The sequence below is a fragment of the Ostrea edulis genome, chromosome 1, assembly GCF_947568905.1.
Source record: "Ostrea edulis chromosome 1, xbOstEdul1.1, whole genome shotgun sequence".
NCBI classification, from domain to species: domain Eukaryota; kingdom Metazoa; phylum Mollusca; class Bivalvia; order Ostreida; family Ostreidae; genus Ostrea; species Ostrea edulis.
This window is the reverse complement of record NC_079164.1, coordinates 58,678,967-58,698,243: the sequence shown is the minus strand read 5'-3', so window position 1 is coordinate 58,698,243 and position 19,277 is coordinate 58,678,967. Positions and strand designations below refer to the sequence as shown.

Genomic DNA, 19,277 nt, shown 5'->3' with positions numbered 1-19,277 from the left:
GGCTCAGTGGTTCTTGAGAAGAAGATTTTTAAAAGATTTTTCCTATATATTTGTATGTAAAACTTTGATCCCCTATTGTGGCCCCATCTGACCCCCGGGGGCCAGGATTTTAACAATTTAGAATCTGCACTATATCAGGAAGCTTTCATATAAATCTCAGCTTTTCTGGCTTAGTGGTTCTTGAGAAGAAGATTTTAAAGAATTTTCCTATATATTTGTATATAAAACTTTGATCCCCTATTGTAGTCCCATCCGACCCCCGGGGGCCATGATTTTAACAATTTAGAATCTGCACTATATCAGGAAGCTTTCATATAAATCTCAGCTTTTCTGGCTTAGTGGTTCTTGAGAAGAAGATTTTTAAAGATTTTTCCTATATATTTGTATGTAAAACTTTGATCTCCTATTGTGGCCCCATCCGACCCCTGGGGGCCATGATTTTAACAATTTAGAATCTGAACTACCTAATAAAGCTTATCTATAAATTTCATCTTTTCTAGCCCAGTGGTTCTTGAGAAGAAGATTTTTTAATGATCCTACCCTATTTTTACCTTTTCTTGATTATCTCCCCTTGGAAGGTGGCCTGGCCCTTTATTTTAACAATTTAGAATTCCCTTTACCTAAGGATGCTTTGTGCCAACTTTGGTTGAAATTGGTCCAGTGGTTTTTGAGAAGAAGTTAAAAATGTTAAAAGTTTACAGACGGACGGACGCCGGAATACGGGTGATCAGAAAAGCTAACTTGAGCTTTTAGCTCAGGTGAGCTAAAAACCTTATTTTGCATTAATAAAAACATTTCGAAGTTTATGTATTTATTTGTTCTTTAATCATGCTTAGATAAGCATACAAAACCAAGTTCTGATGACGCTTTACTATCGCAAACTAAACAGTGCACAATGTTATGTCACTTTACCCACACACAAATTCTAACAAATGAGTAAAACAATGTTTTAGAGTAACTTTGCACATAGAACAAACTCGAGAAATTTAACAGTCTGTAGATCTCTAATTGTATAAAACTTACTCTCTCGTTGTCACATCAAAACAAATTATAGATTTTATTCATAGTCGGATTATATATAAATTTTAATCATCACGACTCAAAACCCCAGTGCAAGGTGTAAACGGACCAATTAACCAATTATATACTCAAGGGTGTCACCTCCACAAAGAAGCACCAGCGATGTTTCAACTATGTAAACACCTAATTACCCCTCCGGCATTCAACAAAACCCAGGTAAGGCCCAAGCGGAAATTATTACACGCTTGGGTAACGGTGGGTATACGCTACCACCACTTCGAGAGATCGAGAGTGAAAAACAATGAAATGTGTTTTACCAGACCCAACTTCATTTCGAGAGATCGATAGTAAATTTGCTTTGTTATATAGAGAAAAAAATCGGGACCATGATTTCACTTCGAGAGACCGAGAACTTCGAGAGATTGAAGTTCGAGCCATCGAGAGTCACCTGTATGTGTGCGAAATCTGTGTTCCAGAAAAAAAGTTGCAGCCATCATATGTGTGTTTGTCAACCGCTCAACGTATTCAGTAATCGTAGTCCCTACCATGACACAAATGAAACTATTGTAGATATACTTACATGTTTAACAAATGCACAGGTGCAGAATATGCCACTTTTAAACCAAGTTTTAAGATCTAAAGCAAAAGAATTCCATGTGTTTACATATCTTGTCATATGTGAATGACAATAAAAGAAAAATAATTTTTCAATTGATCAACCACATTCTTTTTCTTCAAATTGATGAACTAAAATGACCAAACTCTTTATAATTCCACCATTGATATAATGCCAAAATAGGCTGAGACAAAAGCTGGCCATAGGGTTCAATAATAGATGTGTTGCTGTCAAGCAAAGGGTTCTCAAGACATTGAGCGGACAGTATCTTAATTCCTATGTCCAGTTTGACCCTCAACCATTGGCCATGTGACCTCAGAATCAATAAGGGTCATCTACTCCTTAGGATGTACTAGAGTACCAAGTTTGATGTATGTCAAGGAGAGGGTTCTCAAGATAATGGGCCGACAAAATCTTTCCATATTTAGAGTGGATTGACCCTTGATCTCAAAATCAATAGGGGTCCTTATCTACACATAACTACGGAAGCAGATAGGTGCCAAGGTATAGAATTAATATTCATTTAACTGGCGGCCACCACTTAAGGTAATTCCCCAGACCACATCAAATAACGTTAGAAACGTTATTCACGAGTCACAAACGTTATCACACATTCAACGAACCCGATGGCATTTTGGTGAATTTTGTAGATCGTATTAGGACTGATTGTTTGAAAGCAAACAACAAAAATTTAGAATTAAAAAACAACAACATACGAATCACAATAATACAAACAAGCCGGTTTTATACAAGACAACGCTCAAGAGAGAAAACGCTTATAGTTATATACATCGCAAAGTCATAAACTCTCCATACACATTGCGTTATGACACACAGTCGTTCAGTAATTCCCGTGAGATTTCTGCAAATATTACAGATTATGATGTTAAATCGTGTTGCCAACTTTCAATGTATCTATTGTAGGCCATTTCTTTTGTGTGAGTTGTGATCATTAATGATCGGTAGAAATATCAAATCTCCTATTCAACAAAATGCAAATTTTTGTGTGGTACATCTACTGACAGTCATTTTTTGTTATGTTTTCCCTATAATTTATTTAAACCTGACAGAATACGATCGATGTTGTCATGATCTAAATAAAATATATGCATAATCTAAAGCTATACTGACATCGTAACCCCCCTTGCAAATTGTTTATATTTATTTACATGACAAAAATCGCTTTCGAGGACCTCCGAATCCATAATAAATGTGCATATACATGAACATGTACAATGTATGTGCATATCTCTGTTGTGTCTAATGATTTCAGGGTGTTCAATTTAGATCATACGCTGACAGATTTGTCACATATTTAGGCCCTATCTCTAGGCCTAGGTGTCGTACGTTTGTATTCTTGTACGTACAGTATGGATCATGGGTGTTGTAATGTAATTTTCTTTTATCTAAAACACTTTTCTGGCCGGACATTACCTTTACTGATGTTTTGATTAAAACGACTCGGAATGTACGCGGTAGTTACATGTTGTTAAGACTCACATCGCATGGCTGTATCGTATTGTTAAAAACTACCAGGAACTAAAAATTACCAAGAGGGCGAGGAATGCAGAATTCGGGTGTTTTAAAATATTCGAATTTCCCAAAAGAACAAGGTACGATTGTATACATAAAAAGGCCCAAAATTTTTCTCTCTATAAAATGTGTCTGGAATTAACCTTAATCAGCGTTTTAAGAAAGTAAAATATATGATATGCCAGGTATACTATGTCAACAAAATCAGAATGATATTCCTAATTGGATAGCATTATGACATCATGATCAAGACATTTCCCGCCTTTTTTTCAAAATAAGCCTGAAAACTGTCAAATGTCATACAGATTATTGCTCAGGAAAAGATGTGCGCATTTGTCGAGCAAAATGAAAATGATATATATTGTGTATTATTTTAAGATGAAAAACATACTTGAATATGAATTTGCTCGATGCATGCACTGTATGTTTTCTGAGAAGAAAACCACCTAAATTTGTGGATATTTTCATTGAAAATGGCATTTTTGCAATTTTATGCCAACTTCTTGCTCTCGTCATGACACAAATCATTTTGCTGATCAAACTGAGCGGATTTTGGGTTTGCTAATCCATTCCTTATTTGAATGCCAGAGTTTGAGCTCCAAGTGATATCATCGATATTTTGGGCCAAATGACTTTAGAAACTGTACCTACTTCTTTGTACCTTGAGCATAGGTTAGCATTCTCTGAATGAGTGTTAAAAATGTAAAAATCATTCTGATCTACATCACTTTGTTCCAACTAGATCTGACGACATAATTCATTTTTTCAATTGTGACATCATGTCAGTGTTCATGTGACATAGGCTATGGATTTAGTAAGCTCTATAGTAAAGTTAGGATTTTTCTAACTTAAAGCCCAATCCCTAAAGCTTACGGCAATCAATGAAAGTGCTTTTTAGCTATTTGAAGCTTTAATGTTTTAAACTGTTTTTCTAAAACCACCCTGTAATATTTCTTGAAATGGTAATTTAGTAATGTAAATGATGAATGAAACATGTTTGCAGAGATAGGAATTTTAGACACCATTTTCCAATATGCGTTTTTTCAAGGTTTTTAACCTAGAGGGGGTCATCTATTTCTTATGTCAAATGATTGCTGGAGTGTAAAGGTAAAACATATTGAAATGTTTAAAAAATCTGAAGGTTTCTGAAAACACAATTTTCCGGATATGGTAGGCTATGATTAGTCAAAATTTGACTACTATATGTGCATTTTCATCACCTTGGAACCAAGAACATGGTTCAGTAGATGAAAAATTATTGAAAACAGTCAAATGCAATACATTTTCTACAATTCATATGAAAGAAACATATTTCTATTATTTAAATAAAGACAGTGCCTTAAAATGTATGCTTGTTTTAAAGTGATGTGTTCTAATTTAAGAAGTGGCTGTACTCTGAGAAAGGCTGCTAAACATATTTTTCTTCGAGAATTTGGTCAATATACATCCTAGACAAAATACATGCAAATTTTGATAGAAATCTGTAGGTTTTTCAATACTAAGATGTGGTATGGGGAATTACCTTAATTTATCTGGCGACCGCCACTTAATTTACACATGGTGGCCGCCAATTTCAAAAACAGTTTAATTCATATTGCTGAGTGATTATTTTTGAAAGATTTAGAAAAATACGCAAACACGTAGCACCGTTTTTCAAAGTGTAGGGACAGTCGAGGGAGAAATTGTCTTCTACAATTGTTGGCAAGCAGAAAAGGAACCTAAAGATGTCTCTTTTGCCAAAACTTCATACTCCTAAATTGGAGGTGGTTCCGTTTGTCATTCAATTCATCAGTTCATTCATTATTACATTTTTACCATTCATTACCACAACAGTGCTCTTAATTGTATATCACATATAAATTACTAAGTATTGGAGAGGGAGAAAGAGAGAGGAGTTGAATAATTGGCGGCCGCCATATAAATTAAAGGACACAACGCATGTTTCTAAACTTTTTCATTTTTTCAGCAAAATTAATTCTTTTTATGCCTAAAACTACTTTAAATGTGTTTTTAATGAAATATTTTGCATAGTTTTCGAGTTTGAAAGTGATGAAATTCAAATCTTGCGATATGCATATTTACTTTCACTATTTTACGTGCCATTATGTGTGACATCATATGCGCCCTCGAGATTGAAAACATTAATAGCAATTTCATAAACAGATTGGATTTAATCGACAAAAAACCAATTATCACGTTAACAGCTTGTAAATAACATTGCATTAAGGTGTTTTGTGCCGTGTTAGGGTGTACTAGTTGTCGGTAGAAAGGATTTAGAATGAGTATTTTTCAATTTTTCGAAGGAAGGTATGAGAACAAGAGCAACGCCAACGTGGCATAATACGCCCGTAGATTTTGCTCAAAGAAAACATATTTTAGTGGGATTCATATTTTAGTGAAGTTAGCACTGTCCTCTGTGAGGCTAATTCATTATTATGCTTGTAGAAATGGATATCAATATATAAAGAGGGATAGCCTTAGAATGCGCTACTTCATAAATATGCTAACGGTTCGGTTTGTATCCTGCCCACAAGGTTTTCCTAATAAGTGATACTACGACCTTGATCTTTGACTTTGAAAAACACTTGGCACCTTCCTTTCATCATGATGATCAAATATACCAAGTTATAATATCCTGGAGCTTACGGTTCGGTTTGTATCCTGCCCACAAGGTTTTCGTAATAAGTGATACTACGACCTTGACCTTTGACCTTGAAAAACAATAGGCATCTTCCTCTCACCATGGTGATCAAATATACCAAGTTATAATATCCTGGAGCTTACGGTTCGGTTTGTATCCTGCCCACAAGGTTTTCCTAAAAAGTGATACTATGACCTTGACCTTTGACCTTGAAAAACAATAGGCATCTTCCTCTCATCATGGTGATCAAATATACCAAGTTATAATATCCTGGAGCTTACGGTTCGGTTTGTATCCTGCCCACAAGGTTTTCCTAAAAAGTGATACTATGACCTTGACCTTTGACCTTGAAAAACAATAGGCATCTTCCTCTCATCATGGTGATCAAATATACCAAGTTATAATATCCTGGAGCTTACGGTTCGGTTTGTATCCTGTCCACAAGGTTTTCCTAATAAGTGATACTACGACCTTGACCTTTGACCTCTGACCTTGAAACACAATAGGCACCTTCCTCTCATCATGATGATCAAATATACCATGTTATAATATCCTGGAGCTTACGGTTTGGTTTGTATCCTGCCCACAAGGTTTTCCTAAAAAGTGATGCTACGACCTTGACCTTTGACCTTGAAAAACAATAGGCATCTTCCTCTCATTATGGTGATCAAATATACCAAGTTATAATATCCTGGAGCTTACGGTTCGGTTTGCATCCTGCCCACAAGGTTTTCCTAATAAGTGATACTACGACCTTGACCTTTGACTTCTGACCTTGAAAAACAATAGGCATCTTCCTCTCATCATGGTGATCAAATGTACCAAGTTGTAAAGTCCTAGGGCTTATGGTTCAGTCTGTATCCTGCCCACAAGGTTCGGACAGACGGACAGACAGACGGACAGAGCCATACCATAATACGTCCCGTCTTCGACGGGCGTATAAAAAAGACATGGATAATTTTTTGTTGGAGCAGGAACTTTACCTTTAAAAAAACCCAACCCAGCCACCTTTTCAAAAACAGCTTGAACAGAGACCCATATAAACTGCGAGAAAATGGATATATCGAAGCTACATTGTAAGCACTACATAATTCTGTTCTGGTCTTCAAATTCAATACACACTCGGATCAACTGACCTTCACCTTGTAACAACATATATAACTTCTACCAGCTGGTAGATTTACAAAAAAAATTTAAAATACAAAATAATTGAACTTTAATTATAAATAATAGAATATTGTATTTCCTAACTTTAAATTGAACAAGATGTACTGTGAGCAATGCTCACTAAGAATACCCCCCACTTATCCCAATCTCCCAAAGGGTGTTGTTAATAGGTATAAATTACCTCTTTCCTGAGTGTCAAAATATGGTATGCCTTTGTAGAAGAAAATGGAAGACATAGTCGGAACACAAATCCATGGCATAAACCTATAATTTTGACCTTGAGATCAAAGGTCAAGGTCATAAAGAGGTCATGAATGTACATGACACATAGTCTCATGGTGATACACCCATGTCTTATGGTATGACTATGTCAAAACCCTATAATCAATTTTGACCTTGAGGTCAAAGTTCAAGGTCATATAGAGGTCATGAAGGTACTCGACACATCGTCTCATGGTGATACACTCATGTGTCAAATATGGTGTACCTATGTCAAAGAACAAAGAAGTCATGGCCCTGACACGAATCCATTGTAAAAACCTTTAATTTTGACCTTGAGGTCAAGGTCATATGGAGGTCAGGAAGGTACCCGACACATCGTCTCATGGTGATACACTCATGTGTCAAATATGGTGTGCCTATGTCAAAGAACAAAGAAGTTATGTTCCGGACACGAATCCATTTTGGCCTTGAGGTCAAGGGTCAAGATCATATAGAGGTCATAAAGGTACTCGGCACATCGTCTCATGGTGATCCACCTGTGTGCCAAATATGGTATGCCTATGTCAAAGAACAAAGAAGTTATGGCCCGGACACGAATCTGCACAGACAGACGGACAGACAGACAGAGTGATTCCTATATACCCCCCTGAACTTCGTTTGGGGGGTATAGTAAATTAGGTCCTTAAAAGCTGAGTTTTTAATAATATCTCGCACTACTTTCACAATCAGTTGATCGAAGAAGGGCGCATGTGATGTCATTGTACCATGTGACTACCTAACTAATTGAAAAGACTTTTTGAAATCGGGGCTTAGATTTAAGTCTGTATTGTTGTTAATTATCGCAATATTTCGACGAATGAACTATTAGAATTAATTACTATAAGCATAAAGAAGGCAAAATGCATTTGAAAACACATGTGTCCTTTAACTGGCCGCCGCCAGTTAAATTAAGTGGCGGGCGCCAGATAAATTAAGTGGCAGCCGCCAGTTAATTTATATGGCGACCGCCAGTTAATAAGTGGCGGCCGCCAGTTAAATGGCAGCCGCCACATAAATTAAATGGCAGCCGTCAGTTAAACGAATATTCTATACCCTGGCACCTATTGGCTTCCGTACATAACCAAACCACATATGAAATATCATTAGGAACCAATGAATGGTTTTCCAGATATTGAGTGGACAACATGTGGTCTACCACCGACCAACAGACCAATACAAAGCAGTATGCCCCTCTTCTTTGAAGGGGCATACTAAATAAATCAGATACCAATGAATTGTGCAGATCCTAGGCTTTTAACCCTGCCCTGGAGTTAGAACCTTTGCCCTAGGGATCATGAAATTTTAAATGTCCTTCATTACATAACTATGCATTCAGTTTTTCTTGCAGATGTAGTGTGATTGTAGTGAAGATCTTTGAAAATTGGATAATCTTTGGCAGTTTTGCCACACCCCTAAGGCCCCAGGGGTGCAGGAGTCCTGGAATTTAAAACTTATGTCCCTCTTGTCCAAAAGATGCTTCATACCAAATTTGAAAAGAATTGGAATTAAAGTTATCAAGAAGTTAAAAATGTTCAATTGTTAACAAATGTTGCACAAAAGACCAATAGCAATAGGTCATTTGAGTGACTCAGGTGACCTAAAAAAGCTTTTTAAAATAGCTGTAGGTCACCACAGTGACTCAATCATTGACCTAAAAATGTCTAGCAAATTTTTGTATGATTATGAACCTGTAATGTATGAAAAGGTGAAATTTACCTATTTTCATCTGTCTCTCCTTTGGCAATAATTCTGAAAGATCATGTGCACAGTGTTAAATTTTTAACTTCACATACCAGTACATTCTAAGTTTGCACTTCATAACACATATAAAATGTCTGATATATTTACATTGCATGATTTATAGTGATATATAGAACAGATTCTTAATCATATTCTTACAATCTGCTGTCCTTTGTTGGGGCTCCTAAGATACATGTAGTTTCATCAGTGTGATAGAGGCCTTTATGTCGTTTAAGTAACTGCTTCTGTCGAAAAGTGGCATCACACTCATCACACTCATATGGTTTTTCCCCTACAATGATTTAATGAATTGAAAAAAAAATAAAATATAAATACTCAATGTATTTCACATGTAATTCCACTTAAGGTGGCTCATTACACCTATATTTTATTTGATAGTTCATGAAAAATACCTCGTATGAAGTATGTCTTCATCATGATATCGAAAGGCGATACAAGCTCTCAATTATTTTATATGAATTTTTTGTGATTTTTTCCGGAATAAAAAAAGGCTTTTATTTGCAAATACGAGATTTTATAGTCCAAATTTCGCTGTGATTTGATTCACGATATGAATATTTTAAAAAAAAACATGCCTAAAAGACTCAGATAGATGTTCTGAGTTTTTAAACTGAAAAATATTCATGGAAATTGAAAATGTTGTTTGTTGATATTTTTTTAATTTACAGCTATAAAAGTCTTCAAAAAACATGTCCATTAGAAAAAGAGATATATGTACAATTGAATTTTAAAAAGAGATTGAAATGAAATAGCCAAAATTCAGAAATATTGCGATTTTTCAAATTTTAACCAAGCCTGATCAAAATTTTAACAAGAAGCCCATGGGCCACATCACTCACCTGAGTCAATTTGGCTCTGCCATTGTTTAGCTGTTGTGATTTTTAAAAGATTTTGTGAAATCAATCTTTAATCCCATAAAAAATGTTGACTCCGTACTTTGGCCCAAACCTAGCCCCCAAGGGATTACAAAACAACTGAAAATGAATTCACATAACACAGAGATGCCTCAACACCAATATGACTAACATGATCTTGCTGTTCTAGATAAGACCAAGGTCATAGATCATGGAATGATATGAAGACCTTGCCATAAGAAATCTAGAATATGAATGCTCTATCTTAAATACTTCAGGAGATATTGACTAGGTCAGAGATTTAAAAAGTAGGTCCAACTCTAAGGTCAAGGTCAAAGTCACAAGGTCAAACTTCAAGAAATTATGGAATGTCAAGAAATCAGGTATTGCTATAAAGAACCTATATACAAAACAAGAAAGCCATAACTTAAATAGTTCCAGAGATATTGAACAGGTTATGTTTTTTAAAAAGAAGTTAAACTCTTTAAAAGGCAAAAAGATCAAACAAAATTGTGTACAAGGTCTTGCGATAAAGAATTTATATTCAAACTAGAGATTGTTTTTATGAAAAAAAACAAAGTCTCCCCAGTGCCCCAAATTGGAAGTGCTCCAATGAAACCTCCTACCCTTAATGTACTGCATGGTATGGAGGAGAAAGCATGAACAGGAACATAGACATTATGAACTTTGATATGCCACATAGCAGAAGTGTTCACAAACTATTTTACACTCTCCACCCCTCAGATCCACTATAACTTTATGGACGGACAACGATTGAATCCTCCTGTCCCTGCAATATGCACATCTGCAAATGGCATTGAAGTATCGTACAAAATTTCAAGTCCATCCAATAAGCCATATAAGAGAAGTGTTCACAAACTATTTTACATCCTTCACCCCTCTTAGATCCACTATAACTTTTAGGAAAATAATTGGATCCTCCTATCCCGACAATATGCACATCTACAAATGGCAATGAAGCACTGTACAAAGTTTCAAATCTATCCAATAAGCCATATAGCAGAGGAGTGTTCACAAGCTATTTTACTTTCTTCATCCCTCTTAGATCCACTATAACTTTTAGGAAAATATTTGGATCCTCCTGTCCCACCAATATCCACATCTACAAATGGCAATGAAGCATTGTACAAAGTTTCAGGTCTGTCTGCTAAGCCATATAGGAGAAGCGTTCACAAGATTTTGTGACAGACAGACGGCAAGACGGACGGAGAGAAAGTACAATGTCTCCCCAAACTCCAAGATCACAAGGTCAAAGACATCATATGAAATGAAAGGTCTTGCCATAAGAAATATATATACAAGATATGAAAGATCTACCTTAAATAGCTTGGGACATTGTATAGGTCTGATTTTTATTAAAAGTAGGTCAAACTTACACATCAATGATCATACTCCCTTGCAGCACATGAAAAGTTTTTCCATAAAGAATGTATATACAAAGTACGAAAGCCCTAGCTTAAATAGTTCAAGAGATATTTTTAAAGATTTTTCCTATATATCAGCATATAACACTTTGATCCCCCAATGTGGCCCCAACCTACCCCAAATACCATGAATTGCACAAACTTGGATCTACTCTATGTTGGGAAGCTTTCATGTAAATTTAAACTTTTCTGGCCCAATGGTTCTTGAGAAGAAGATTTTTAAAGACTTTCCATATATATTTGCATGTAAAACTTTGATCCCATATTGTGGCTCCATCCTACCCCGGGGGCAATGATTTTTACAAACTTGAATCTGCACTATGTCAGGAAGCTTTCATGCAATGTAAACTTCTTTGACCCAATGGTTCTTGAGAAGAAGATTTTTAAAGATTTTTTTCCATATATTAGTATGTAAAACTTTGATCCCCTATTCTGGCCCCATCCTACCCCTGGGGGCCAGGATTTGAACAAACTTGAATCTGCACTATGTCAGGAAGCTTTCATTAAATCTCAGCTTTTCTGGCTCAGTGTTTCTTAAGAAGATTTTCAAAGATTGTCCCTATATATTTGTATGTAAAACTTTGATCCCTTACTGTGGCCCCATCCTACCCCCAGGGGTCATGACTTTAAGAAACTTGAATCTGCACTATGTCAGGAAGCTTTCATGTAAATTTTAGCTCCTCTGGCCCAGTGGTTCTTGAGAACAATTTTGTGATTATCTCTCCTTTGAACAAATTTGAACAAACTTGAAAGCCCTTCACCTAAGGATATTTTGTGCCAAGTTTGGTTGAGATTGGCCTAGTGGTTATGGGAAAGAGGATGAAAATGTGAAAAATTTACGCCAACAACGAAGACGACAAACAACAGACAAATTTTGATTAGAAAAGCTCACTTGAGCCTTTGGCTCAGGTGAGCTAAAAGGTTTACGAATGAAATGAATTTATAAAGGAAACTAATTTCTTGATGAAAAGCGCATAAAAATAGTAATAATAGTTTTATTCTAGTAATTTCTATTAATTTTGATACTTTTTTCTCTGGTTCGGCTCAAATCCATAAAATTACTATAATTTTGGTACTTTGTGGCTCTAGTTCTTTGGTCATTTCATTTCAATTCCTTTTTCAAATATATTTGTCTAATATATCTTTTTTCCAAATGACAATTTGCCATAAATTTACAAAATATTAACAAAAAGAACATTGCAATTTTCATAGATGATTTTTTATTTAACAAGAGGGCCACAGGCCTTATCAGTCACCTGAGTACTAGTGAAAAAGTATCACTACTTTCAAGGGCTATGAAATCTAGAAAAATAAGATTTGCTTGTGAAACACAAATGCCCCCGATAATGGCCAATTCCAAAGATTGACAAGGTCACAAGAACAAATATCTTTTTACCAGTAGAAAGATCTTGTCACAAGAAACGCTCATGTGCAATATGAAAGCTCTAATATTTACCATTTAGAAGTTATGACCAATGTCAAATTTTTTAAAAGTAAATCAAATGCCAAGGTCAAAAGGTTTAGTACCCATGGAAAGTTCTTGTCACAAGGAATATTAATGTGAAATATCAAAGCTCTAGCACTCACTGTTCAAAAGTTATTAGCAAGGTTAAAGTTTTCAAAAAGTAGGTCAAACTCCAAGGTCAAGGTCACAGGGTCAAAAATGTTGGTACCCACGGAAAGGTCTTGTCTCAAGGAATACTCATGTGAAATATCAAAGCTCTAGCACTTACTGTTCAAAAGTTATTAGCAAGGTTAAAGTTTCAGACAGAATGACAGACAGGACAAAAACAATATGCCCCATGATCTTCGATCTCGGGGGCATAAAAATTCCTGTTCTGAATATCTAAGCTAAATTCTAATGTTCAGCAACAGTATAGAACAAGATGTGTTGTTAAAACTTCAATGCCCTCAAAAGTCCATACACTGATGAAAAGCTTTACATAATATAAAGGTGTATTAACATTAAAACATCAAAATATATGACTAATTTGGAAAGTTGGTCAATTTTGGACAGTTTTTGCCCCGCCCCGAAGGCCCAGGGATGCAGGAATACTGAAATTTACAATTCACGCCTTCCCCCTTGTTCCAAATATGCTTCATACCAAATTTGAAAAGAATTGGAATGATAGTTATCAAGAAAAAGTTGAAAATTTCTATTGTTCACACATTTAACAACTCACCATTTTAGTCCCACCCCGATACTAAAACCCCTACCCCTGGCAGTGATTTTTTAAGGCCCATTTTGGGTCCGGATTTCGGCCTTTTCCCCTCCTAAAAATTGCCAATTTTTTCCCAATTGAGCTTGCATTTTTCCCAATAATATTATGAAAGGAAAACGTATTTGAAAAAAATAAACATTCGATGTGAATTATATACATAAGATTTAACAAAAAGTTATGGGAATGATGATTTGAATAGAATAGTTGAAAATTTTAGAAGGTTGTGTAAAATAAAGATAATATAACGTTTTATATGATTTTAAAACTTAATTATAATAATATTGATTTTTCCGAATTTGACTGAAATGTCGACAATTTTTCTCCAATTCGAAAGCCACAGGACCCTTGCAAAAAATGTACAAAAATCACTGCCTGGGATCATCAAATTTACAATTTAGTAAAGGACTACCTGCTCTTTCTAAATATCCATTTATTTAAAAGGGAAGGCAACCCAAATTTTTTTTTACATGGTAAGTGTTTTACACATAAACACTATATACTGAGTTTGTCCCCACCCTGGGGTCAGAACCCCTACCCTGGGGATCATGAAATTTACAATTTTGGTAAAGGCCTTCCTCAGAGAAGACATTAACACTAATGAATAGACAATAACTTTTCATCTTACTTGCCCATCGGGCAAGTAAACTCGAAGTTTTACTTGTCCAAATGAAAAATAAGTTGTCTGAAATATTTTAGACTCTAATAGGCCTATGAACCAGTAATTCAAATTATCTCCCTCTGTCAACATGGTCAATCAGTGAATAATTAAGTTTTCCCTTCTTTAGAATAGTTTTCCCTGTTTCAAGTTTGCCCTTCTTCCCCAAGGTAAGAAGTTATACATGGGAATTTTGCCATACACGTTGCATTATTGCTGTTGAATGAAATAGAAAAAAATGACATTGAAAGTTATAGATAAGAAAATTGCAAAACGCAATGTAGGGAAATGGATCTTTTCACCGCAAAATAATGGACTAGGGATGTAACATGAGGGAAACTTTTGATACATGTAATTGATTCAAATGATCAATGTTTTATTTCAATTCAAAAAAAGTTTCAAAAGTGTAACAAATCAGTTTTTAATCAATAACTCAAAAAAATTATCCATGGATGCTATCAATTCTGTAAATTGTATTACCGGTAAAAAATTATGTACAAAGTACCGGCATTAGCGGGTGTAATGCTGCACAGATGTCTGACACATGGTACAGATCATACTGCTGTCAGTGTTAATTAAACCCGAAAATTAGGATTGTCACGCCCCATGAATCTCAAGTTTTCTTTTTAATTCAGATTTATTCTTATTTTCAACAACCCCCTTTTTATAGGGAGACGGTTGTGAAGCACCCATTTTCTTACAAACATGACTAAAATAAGTCGTACACGGATAGTGTATGTTATTTGGAACGACTTACTGATAGGATAAGATACAGTACAATCTACCTGAATGGGTCTTCACTATGATCTGACGATTCGGTAAAGAAACAAAAAGATATGGAGCTGGACTTTACTTTCTCATATTTGATATTCATCAAGCTTAACACAATTATTACATTTCCTACTGAAAAAATCACTTGCCCCATCGGGCAAGTGTGTATTGAGTTTCACTTGTCCAAACTGGGTTTACACTTGCCTCGGGCAATCAGACAACCGTTAATGTTGATCCCTGTTCCTGCTCTACATCACTATGCATTTAGATTTCTTACACATGTGCAGTTCTAGAGAGGAAGATTTTTGAAAATTGGTCAATTTTGGGCACTGCCCCTAGGGTTCCAGGGGTCCAGGAGTCCTGAAACTTTACAATTTACGTCCCCCTTGTCCCATAGATGCTTCATACCAAATTTAAAAAGAATAGGAATGGCAGTTATGAAGAAGAAGTTAAAAATGTTTGTTAACGCACAACGACACCAATTGCAATAGGTCACCTGAGTTTACTCAGGTGAAAAACTCAGGTGACCTGATAAAAAATTAGAGAATTATACGAGTCTTCTTTTTTTATATAGGTTTTATTGGATATTTATCTCATGCATCAAATCACAGTGAAGTCTGGATTTTAAAATCTCTGATTTGTGAACAAAACACTTCTTTTATCATTCCAGAAATAATCATTAAAAAATCATATAAAATAATTGAGAGCTTGCATCACTCTTTTGATGGTGAAATCATACTTCATACGAGGTGCTTAAATGAGCCACTAAATAAAATTTTAGTGTAACAAGCCACCTTAATACATGTATCTTCAATGATTCACTAAATTGAAGTCAAACTTACCTGTATGTGTTAGAATGTGTCTTCTAAATGTCAAACTTACCTGTATGGGTTAGAATGTGTCTTCTAAATGTCAAACTTACCTGTATGTGTTAGAATGTGTCTTCTAAATCTCAAACTTACCTGTATGTGTTAGAATGTGTGCTTCTAAATGGCGTAACGACATGGCAGCATAGTCACACTGCTCACATTTAAAACATCGCTCCCCTTCATGTGTTTTCATGTGCATTTTGCAAGAATATCTATCAGGAAAAGTCTCAGCACATTTCTTACACTGCAATGGAGTGCTGCTTGAGTGAAGTTTCATCATGTGGATTTTTAAATCAGTCCTTCTGCCACAAGTAGTGGGACAGAGCTCACACTGAAACACCGGCTTGTTCCCAGTGTGAATCAGCTTGTGAGCCTTTAGACTATTGCTCTGAGTGAATCGTGCTTGACAGATATCACAGACATATGGCTTTTCTCCAGTATGGATTCGTAAGTGGCGTTTCAGTTTGTACGTGTCTGGACTGGCATAATTACAATGCATACATTGATAAGGTCTTTCTCCTGTATGAGATCTCATGTGCCTCTTCAGTTTACTCAGTTCAACACTGGCATACTCACACTCAGTACATTTGTGTGGCTTCTCAAAGGTATGTTTGTACCTAATGTGTCGAACAAGCTCTCCAGAAGTGGTGAAAGCAGACTCACATTCTTTACATTTATGCGGACGAGTTCCTGTGTGAGTGTTAACATGGTTCTGTAGGGAAGCCATGGTTTTAAACCCCCTATCACAAACATTGCATTTATGTGGTTTATCCTCAGAGTGGCTTTTCATGTGTCTCATCAGCAAGTAGCGTTTAGGACTAGTGTATTCACAGTATCTGCATTGCAACAGTGTGGTATGTGTTCCATGAATGTCAAATTTAGGTGCGATTTCGATTACTCTTCGAACATTCCCATCTTCATCAATCAACTCTTCCACTTCATCTTTCTCAGTCTTGATCTCACTTAGGTGCCTCATATCAAGTGTGACTGGCTTTAAGTTTGTCCCATCCTTCTCATTACTGTTTGTCACAATCAAAAAGTAGTTCATGGGTTCTCCCTGACTTCCATCTGGAGGCATGAGGGTGACCATTGGCAGTTTTTCGCCCCCAGCAATGTTTGGTATGAGCATTTGAGAAGCTTCCACTGCCTCTGGAGGTATATCTTCTGTCTGTACAGCAACTAGCTGGGGCTGGGAACTGTCAGAAGAGTTCTGTAACGCTACCAGCTGGGCTCCTGCAACATCTTCAGACTCCATCTTAAAGAATAAATTGATGTTCAGAAATACGAAACTTCAGTTACACTAAGTCTATTGAATGTAAGTAATTTAATTGATATCAAGAAAACTGAAAAGTAATTAATGGACACTATCATCCTGTCTAGATATACTGAAACTCAGGGAACCTCATAAAAATAGTCAATACATCCCAAGTTCAATATAGTTAAAAAAGCTGTGACAAACATTGAACACGCATTGGATTATACAATATGTGTTTAAATTCTGTCATGTTATTGATAATTTTGTTTTATTCGTGGAATAATAAACTATTTATGTCCTTTAATCAAATTAAACAAAAGAGTACCGCAAACATTACATAATACGCCCATGAAAATGCATAAATAAGGTGTTTTTCTTAAGCTATAATTTGTAGAACTTTGCTTCAGGTAGTATCAGCCATCATCAGGCTGTGACATACTTTCTTTGCATTGTATGAATAAAGGGTCTTAGCTTAAAACTGTAATGGGAGGTAGACAGACAAACCAAGACTTCTGTGTGTAAAATATTTCCCAAAATTTGACCAAGTTCAACAACCTGTAAATATTTAAAACATCAAAGAAAATTAAAAATTGTTGAGAATCAAAATCCTTGCACTATGCATATCTTCCAACTTATTTACAAAGACCCTAGCTTCTAAACTGTGAGGAGTTTACTTAATATATTTCCTCAAAACAGACTAAGTTCAACAACCTGTAATTGTCTCAAAAATTGAAGAAAATCAAAATCCTTGCCACATGCACATCTTCCATACCCATACAAATACTTTGTAAAATAAGAAGGTCCTAACTTGAAAACTGTGCAAGGAAAAATAAACGACAAATCATGTACTCTCTATGCAACATTTTCTAACAAGAGTACCGCAAACGGTACAATATAGTGAATATACGCCTGTCGGACAGTGAGCCTTTGACTAAATATCAGGGCTATATCTGTATCCGTAATGAAAAAAAGCCTGGAAAACTGTCTGACCTATTTTTAGTCCAAAAGTAGGTCAAGGATGGACCAATCCAGCTGAAATGCAAACTGAACTTGTATCCCTCTGAGAGGAAGCCTTTGACTAAATATCAGGGCAATATCTGTATCCGAAATGAAACAAGAGTCCCACAGGCCTTATCGGTCACCTGAATACTAGTGAAAAACTATCACTACTTCCATAGGCTATGAAATCTAGAAAGAATTTCCTGCTCTGAATATCTAAGCTAAATTCTAATGTTCAGCAACAGTATATAACAAGATGTGTTCTTAAAACTTCACTGCCCTCAAAAGTGAATACACTCATGAAAGACTTTAAATAATAGGTGTATTAACATTGAAACATCAAAATATATGACTAATTTGGACTCATCCTAAAGTCATAACCCTGGGTTGTGAAATTCACCATTTTTTGTATATCCTTTTCTGCTATTCCTAAGTAAGCATTTAGATTGTATACAGTATCAGCAAACTTACACATAAATACTATACATACCAATTTTGGCCCCACCCTGGGGTCAAAACCCTTACTCTGGGGAAAATCAAATTTGCAATTTTGGTAAAAGACTACCTGCTCTATCCATTTAGCTTCAATTTAGTATCAAAAGCACTAAAGAAAATGTTATTTAAGTGTTTTACACATAAACACTATATAACAAGTTTGGCCCCGCCCTGGGGTCAGAACCCCTTCCCCGGGGATCATGAAATTTACAATTTTGGTAGAGGCCTTCCTGCTCTACATCACTATACATTTAGTTTTTCTTACATGTGTGTGGTTCTTGAGAAGAAGATTTTTGAAAATTGGTCATTTTGGGGCAGTTTTTGCCCTGCCTCTAAGGCCCCAGGGGTGCAAGAATCCTGAAATTTACAATTTATGTTCCCTTTGTTCCAAATATGCTTCATACCAAAATTTGAAAAGAATTGGAATGATAGTTATCAAGAAGAAGTTAAAAACGTCTATTGTTCACACATTTAATAACTGACCATTTTGGCCCCACTGGTAGTTATTAAGAAGTTAAAAATGTTCAATTGTAAACGCACGAAGCACGACGGGTGACGACGGACAAAACCAATTGCAATAGGTCACCTGAGTTTACTCAAAAAAGTTTACTAAAGAGTTTACTAAAAAAAAGCCAAAAAAACTGTTTGACCTAATTTTTTCCAAAAAGTAGGTCAAGGATGGACCAATCCCGTTGAAATACAAACTGAACTTG

The 19,277-nt window shown here is 35.7% G+C and overlaps 1 protein-coding gene across 11 annotated transcripts in view; it reads right to left on the bottom strand.

Annotated features, from left to right (window-relative positions):
* LOC125664633 (RE1-silencing transcription factor A-like) overlaps positions 1-19,277 on the bottom strand; it is a 69,904-nt gene that overhangs the window by 32,102 nt on the left and 18,525 nt on the right. For all 11 annotated transcript variants that reach the window (XR_007366005.2, XM_048897462.2, XM_048897465.2 and 8 more), the window contains 3 exons: positions 15,909-17,070; positions 9,138-9,270; positions 8,955-8,987 (listed from right to left, as the gene is read on the bottom strand). Coding sequence is in view for 10 of the 11 variants with exons in the window: in XM_048897462.2 (XP_048753419.2) it covers positions 8,955-8,987; positions 9,138-9,270; positions 15,909-17,070 (1,328 nt within the window). In the remaining variant the exon portion in view is untranslated. The remainder of the gene's footprint in view (positions 1-8,954; positions 8,988-9,137; positions 9,271-15,908; positions 17,071-19,277) is intronic.